Raw genomic sequence first — 7,500 nt, forward strand, 5'->3', positions numbered from 1 at the left:
ACAGCCATCAAAAACTTGGCTATGGTCCAACTGGCCCAAACTGGCCCAACACCACCAACTCAAATTCTGTCTGAAACCCAGGAGGCAGAGAGGGCAGAACTGGTCAGAGTGGATTACACATGGCTCACACACCGTATTACATACTATGCTCATCCACYGTATTACCTGCCAGTCACAAAGTAGTTTAAAACAAGCATTTAAGACCCTTTAAGCAGAATAAAAACATTTCATGAAAAGGCTGTAATTTTAAATCCCAACTCACTGCTATGTTTGGATTCRCAGCCGCTTTTCCCTTTAAAATCTCCGAAGTACCATAATATATTAGTTCTAACACACACCTTGCATTAGTTATGTTGGCAGAAAAAAAATTAATTACTGGATGTAAAGACTACTTTGCAGTGCAATAATGGTCATCAGATCTTTTTACCAAAGTCCTATCCCACTGAGTTAAAAGGAYGAGGGTCTAGCAGAGTCTATGCAATGCCTGTGTATTTTTTTCACTAGGAAAGCACAATTTATGCAAAACACTATACTTCTACATTTTATAATTAATTTTCAAATGCTTCACCTATACATATTTTAATAATTTCTGATTTATCAGATGGTATCTATAATAAATTTTTCTATATTTCAATAAATGAAAAGAAGGCAGTTTCAATCCAACAACAGAGTGCCACACAATATAGGCCTGTCAGGCACCAATTTTTACTTCTAACATGTAAGTTAAAGGATAAGGAATTTATAATGCTGCCTGTGAACGAAACCACTTTTCATACACAAATGTGATCTTTTTTTTTCCAAAGGGTAATACAACAGTACATTTACATAAACTAATCCAAACAATCTATGTATTTGACAATGGCAAACCTCACACAGACTGCCTATTGTTGGTTTACATCTTGGAGTTCTTTATGTTGGCTTGTAACACTGCTCTAGCTGTCAAAGGTTTGACTTGGACTCTAAATAAATGGTTATAGAAGTGCTGTGCAGCGATATTGGACTTCTTTGCAAAAGAAAACCTGCTGTGTATGAATTCAAAAGCTATTAATTTTTCAGTCAAAAATATTCATGCCTATTTCTTTTAATAAAGAAACACTGTGCTGAGCAACTGAGAGATAATGTTGACTAGTGGTACAGAATTTTCAATAGAGCAGTTAAAAATAAATTTAGTAGGAGGTCCCCAACAAAGCTATAATTTTCCAGAATGTAAAACATTTTTAATACTAATCAAGACAGCCCTTTTCCCCCTGCGTTCACTAGGGTTTTTTTTTTTTTTTTCTTCTGCTGCTTTTCCCTGTTTATTAGCTGTTAACACTAATCTTCATGGCGACACCGCCTGGTATCTGCGTAGCCTACACGACCCACCAAAGCTCCCTGCCCTCGGCGGCCCGGCATCGATCACGAGCCGCCTTGCCAAACACCGCTCGCCTTCTGATGATTTCCTCCCTTCAGTTTGTAATCCTTCCTCCTGAGGGGCACTGCTGTTATGAAAGGCCTCAAGGCAGAGTGCTTTGAGACTCCCAGATTATTCCGCTGTTTTAATTTTTAATCCRGTAAGAGCTATAGAAACCAAACCTCCTCCCCATTCTGTTGGGTCTACACACTTTGCCAACAATRAGCTGGAGCATTTGCATTTGGGCTGGGATGGATGGGAGGAACTAGAAGAATGCTATTTTTATAGACACTGCCAGTAGTTTCTACTCCAGAGGGCTCRTGTCCACCAGACCAAGCAATTTTAGGCATCTCAACAGCTTAAATGGAAGGGTTTACACCTACCACTCAACTCTCTCCAAAAAGGCACGGAAATTTCCCGTTGACTTTGACATCTGCTCCAGTGTTACTGAATAGCCTGCAATTTTCTATCTAGTAGCCTCCCTATGCACTTCTGCAGCCATTTATTTCCAACTACAYGGAAACTGAGAAATCCTTTTCTTAGTAAAAATGTGTGCGCGAAGTGTTTAATGATTTTATGTTCTCTATCTCTGTAATGTGTTCTGTTTCAGACATTAATTTTGTCTACCAACTGCATCTTGGCAGGCTACCATATTTGCTGGGTTAATAGTCTGACTCCTTTTTATTTCTATCACCATAAATCACACATATATGGGTGTGTGTTTGCTTTATTTATAGAAAAAAAAATCAGTCAAAACAGATAAACCAATACTTTGTCATTATGCTGCATCATTGCATATTGATTAAAATTGCTGGTACTAACTATAGATTGTCAACGCTCAATTAATTTTCACACAATGACTCAAAGCAAAATCAAATAAAGCCAGTGTACCTTTAAATCTTACAAATCTTAAAATCAAGAAGCAAAGCACTCKCTCCATTTTGAATAATCATTGGAAGCTCCAAGGAACATTTTCAGCATTAAGAGGCTGAGAGAAAACAACAGCTGAAGAAGGGTCATTTCAGTCAGGGAAGGAGATGRGGGATTTTCCTGGGTTTGGGGATAACCAGGAGTTTTCTTGGGCTGCAAAGCCACTTGCTGCCCCAGCTCCCCCTTTTTCAAAGAGCAACTTAGGGCAGAGAAGGTTTCCCTTCTCAGTTTCAGCAGTATAAAACCTGATACTGGGTAWCCGTGATTATCATCAGAACGTGCAGTTAGAGTCACTTCTACAGTAAATGTCTGTCAGACCAGGAGAAAGCAAAATAAATATACTAAATATAATTTAATTACAACTCCTTCCTAACACTTCCTAAGATTTCAKCCAAGTCAGACTGATGCAAAGAGACTCACATGAGGCCAGAAAAAGGCCCAATGCATCAGCTTTGGAACAAAACTTGACTTAGAAACTCCCTGGAAAGAGGAGGATGACAAAACCCGGCTGCGCTTCCCATCTCCACCCCATGCCTGGCTCTGAAGCGAGCCAGGCTTCACCAGTGTGGGCTCTGGAGGGGAACAGGAAAGAGGTTTGTTGTGAGGTTTGGTGTTTGCTTTCAGCACATTTSGGTACTTACGGGCTGAGGGGTGGCTTTTGGTTCAGTTGATTTCACATGCAGGTGTGTCATCATGGCTTGCAGGCGCTCTTTATCTTTCGCAAGCTGGAAGGGGAGAGGAAAAAAAATACCCTCTGTTAGTCGTACAAATAAAACCCAGCCTCTGCTCATTCCTAATTAAACAGCTGGCACCGAGGCATGAGACAGAAGAGTTTTATTGCTGAGCAGTTTGGAAATTGTATATGGGCTATTGGTGAGGTAAAGCAAACGCGCGGTGCTGGGTGTCACCATTTCCCAAAGCAAAATGCATTAGCCCTYGAGTGGGAAGAGCTAGACCTGCTGGCACCAGGAGCTTCACTCCAGCCCTGACAGCTAAAGACAACAGTGAATCATGTTTATTAACCAGCCCCACTCCGGCTCGGGTGGTGCAGGAAAGGAAAGTAAGGCAGCGGTTCTGGGACACGTTTTCCTCCTTTTGGAGCAGGAGATGAGGGGCACAGATGGGCTGTGGCTTYAYGTCACCTAGGGGTGGTGTGGCACAYGCAGAGAGCACAGAGAGCGCTGGTTAAACCACACCAGGCACCTCCACAGGGCTCTGCAGACAGCCTGGGGTCCAAAGGCACCTTGGTTTGACTTGAGAAGGTGGCAGAGCCCTCGGTGGGTYACCCTGRGAAGCYKGGCTGGGAACCTGGGCAGGGGCACYCCAAGCATGGACCAGGACCTGCTGTGGGAACTGCCAGCRTCCCTCCAGCATAAGCCTGAGGGAGTGGGGTGGAAAARGCTGAAAGCAGCARGAATCACCCCCAAACACAYATGYCTGGGCACSTGATGCCACAGGACTGACATTTTCATCCTTTCTCATCAGTCACTTCCTGCCCAAGAGTTGGGGTGAAGCTCCTGCTCTCAGTGCCTCCTGCTTTTTATGGCCAAGACCCACACCAGGCCACAGCTGGAGTCTTGGGATCACTGGTATGCATCCATAGCCTGATGGGCTTCCCAATGCATTTCAAAGCACTGGACACACACTAAATTTCCTTTTTTTTTTTTTTTTTTTTTTTTTTTTTTTTTGAAACAAGGAATTTTTTTTCAATGTGTGAGCAGGACTTTTTTCCAGCTGGTCTTCGAAAAAAATTATGGCAGAAAGATACTGAGAATACTAATGAAAAAATGGGTGTTGTTACCCTGCATGCCTAACAAAAAGGTTGCTGCTTCCAACGGGACCTGGATGGGTTTTTACAAAAGACGGTTTTTGCAGAGCTAAGTTTTTGCTTTAGACAAGCCAGATTCCTGGTGCCAAGAGGAGAACTGTGCTCACATTCCAGCAAAACTTTAAACAACCTGCCCACCCTATCACAGTCATCTGTTTGTAGCAGTAAGTGGGGCTAAGTGTGTKTAAAAGGAGACTTGGTCATAAATCCCCATTCATAACCTCATGGTCAAGGTTGTTCTGCTCTTYGCAAGGCGAGGGGTTTCTAACTGTGCCATGATGGGATAAAACTTGGCACAGGAGTTTCCAAGAGAGGAATTAAAGGAAAAAAATAGTGTCACTGCACTTTTCAAATGGCTCCTCTTCWTTTGGTCAAAAATCTCTATGGCAAGAGAGAAAACCTGATGCCTACAGCAGATCTCCTGCAATCTCATCTTGATCTGTGCCGGACACTTCATGGGAGAGCTGAGGGCAGTGACAGGCTCTTATCACAGCACTGCAGCAGGAACTTCTCCCTCTGAGAGTCCTCTGAGAACCTCTCCAGAGAAAGGAGAGGGCTCACCCTCGGCCGCTGCGCTTCATACAAAATAAAATCAAGCCAAGAAATAGCTGTGCTCTCGGCGCAGCTCTGTTGTGCAATCCCTCATTCCGAGCAGTCTCCGGGCACACGGGCTGCTTGGCGGGGTCATCTGCGCATTAAATTTTGGTCTGCAGGCTACTGCAGAAGAACAACATCTCGTAGCCAAAATAAACAAAAGGCAGGCACCTGAGAGCTTCCTGCCAGCCCCGGCTCAGCGGCAGGAGGGGATGGCACCCGGGCAGCACGGGGCACACCCCGCTGCTTCCTCCAGCCCCCGCGGYGAGCGAGAGGGGACGGGGCCACCTCCCTCCCACCGCCGGGGTCCTTGTTTGTAGTGTTTCCACTCATCGTCTCAGCAATGCTTTTAACGCCGAATCTGGTGGATGGAGGTTATTAAAGATCCTCTCGACATTTCAGGCAGACACACGCTAGCATTTTGTCATAGTCTAGGAATTCAAACACTCACCCAGTTAGGCAGGAGTTTAAATTATGAAAAATAGAGGTCTCTCGGTTTCAAAGCACTGAAGAGAAGTAAAAAAATCTGAAGAATTTCTTTAAACTGTTTTTCCCTTAGGTCAGGAAGCAGTAGTGATATAAAACTAGAATGTCACTAGTAGCCCCTCTGGTCAGTGGGGTCAAACAAAGGAAGTCCTGAGGGCTTGCTCAGCCACTGGTTGGAGCAAATTCTCAGTGGCACTCACTGGAGTGTAAATGGTCCAGAAATGGGGATTATTTGTCAACWGGCAGGAAAATGCTCTTGATCTACTGATAATATTATTGGGCAAGGACAGTTCTGACATCAAGGTAAGAACCTGCTCTGTACATGGGGCCTGAGGAACATAACACAGACCCCATCTAAAGCTTCCTTCTTTCTTCCTATGCCCATTTGGAAAGCTCTGCATGGTGGGAGTTCTCAGATGGCCATCCAGTTCTCCATGATAAGCCTGATTTTGTGAGGCTTTCCTCACCTCTGGATGCACATTATGAGTACCTAACTGGCTCAGCCTAAAACACACCCGGAGCAAGGTGCAAGCCTTGCAAGCCTGGACACCAAGACACAAAGCTTGGCCTAGAGAGGTTAAATCCTAAAACTACACCAACAGGAAAGGCAGCAGAGGCAAGCACAGAAATCACAGGCCAGAAGTGGCTCAAGGCAAGTGACCAAAGAGCAAGAGAAAAGGCATTAGAAACACAGACTATGGAGAAATTGCACAGGAGGAAAAACAGACAGAAAATAAAGGCAAGAATCAGGAAYGGGAAGACAAAAATCCAGTGAGAGCAGGAACAGGAGAGTGCTTCAGCAGCAGGATTTTGGACAGACCAAGGACAAAGAAGAAGGAAGCAAATAAAAGGCAATGCAAGAGGCAGCCAAAACACAACCCTCCCATTCTGTGCCTAGTTAGGTTGTGCACTAGAAAGGTTTAGGATTCACTTTTCAAGAGTGTCAGTGGATGCCGTAGGAAAACWGACCCAAGCAGTGTTTGCACTGCASTGMAAATGGCCAGCTGCCTTCACTTTCTCCCATGAGGAGACACTTCTCCAGACTCATCACAGCCCTGGTCTTATCCTGAAATGTTTTCCCACTCAAAGGCAGTGCTGCAAAATGGATGTCCTATTCCAGCTAACAACTAGCTGAGGATAGGGATATGTTCCTGTGTTTGTGTTTTACCCAGCAGCACAATTTGCACTATTTATAATGGCAACAAATGATCATGTCAAGATGGTTTAAACAAAATGAAATATGAGAAGATTTCTACCTTGCCGGTGATTTTTGAAGTATGTTTGTGACAGAAATGCTAAGACCAAACTTTGATATTTCTGCTAAGGGGCATTTGCAATCAAACACAAAACAGATCTGACCTGCTTCTTTCCAAAATTTTGATCAAAAATTACTTCCTTTAGAAGATACTCTGCTTTTCTCTAACACTGATAAAACTATTGTGAGTAAAATAAGTAACAGCATAGACAAGAGCAACAACAGGATAGCATTTGGGTCTATCACACTCAAAACCTGAAGTGCACCCCTCAGGTGAAATGAATTTGTTGAATGGGGCTGTACATGCATGAAATGATGGGGAATGTGGGTCTTGCCAGGTGCTGGACCCTGAGCAGCAGATGGTAATTCAGTGTAAGGCAGAGCTGCYCACCAGTGCTGAGCACTGCACATCACGTAAAGGCTGTGGGACCCTTCTCTCTCCAACCCACAAAACTCACTCAGGCTCCAGAGGGTCTCTCACCCCTCTGGTAGTCAGTGCTCCACCGCCTGAGCATCAGATCATGGCTCTGAACATCCCATTTCTGTTTTATTGTGGTTCTGTGATAAAACAGACACAGCCACACAAACTAGGGACTGCAGGGTAAATCTTTCTGCATAACTGGGGTTTTTTAAACTATCAGAGAGCTGATACAGGATGGAAGGAGGGGGAGAGAGGTGAGTTACAGGTACATTTCAGAAGCTGTAGGACCACCCTCCTCCTYCTCCACCTGTCCTTGCTGGCCAGTGCAGAGATGGCCTCACTCAGTTATCAATATTCCTGTCTAAATTCGGCCTTCCTCCTACCTACTCTGCTCATATAATTGTTAGAAACAAACCCAAAACTTTTTGGCCCTCACACCACTCCAAAATGATGGTCTTGTCTTGTGGACCTTATGCTGCCTTCCCTTGCAATGACTCTGAGCACTGCCAGCACTAAATGGTGTGAGGCTGTAACTATTAGTCACTTAGAGCAATTAGCTGAATGCGCTGCTGATAAACCTTTCAAAAATATTG

General features: G+C 44.3%; 1 protein-coding gene across 10 annotated transcripts in view; it reads right to left on the reverse strand.

The window, feature by feature from the left end:
* The window catches only part of FOXP1 (forkhead box P1), a 376,963-nt gene that overhangs the window by 26,368 nt on the left and 343,095 nt on the right, over window positions 1-7,500 (reverse strand). For all 10 annotated transcript variants that reach the window (XM_057366399.1, XM_057366400.1, XM_057366393.1 and 7 more), the window contains one exon: window positions 2,965-3,048. In XM_057366399.1, coding sequence (XP_057222382.1) covers window positions 2,965-3,048 — 84 coding nt within the window. The remainder of the gene's footprint in view (window positions 1-2,964; window positions 3,049-7,500) is intronic.

This window comes from Malurus melanocephalus, unplaced genomic scaffold (assembly GCF_030028575.1).
Source record: "Malurus melanocephalus ecotype Western Australia unplaced genomic scaffold, MMel_1.1 scaffold_64, whole genome shotgun sequence".
In the NCBI taxonomy this organism is placed as follows: domain Eukaryota; kingdom Metazoa; phylum Chordata; class Aves; order Passeriformes; family Maluridae; genus Malurus; species Malurus melanocephalus.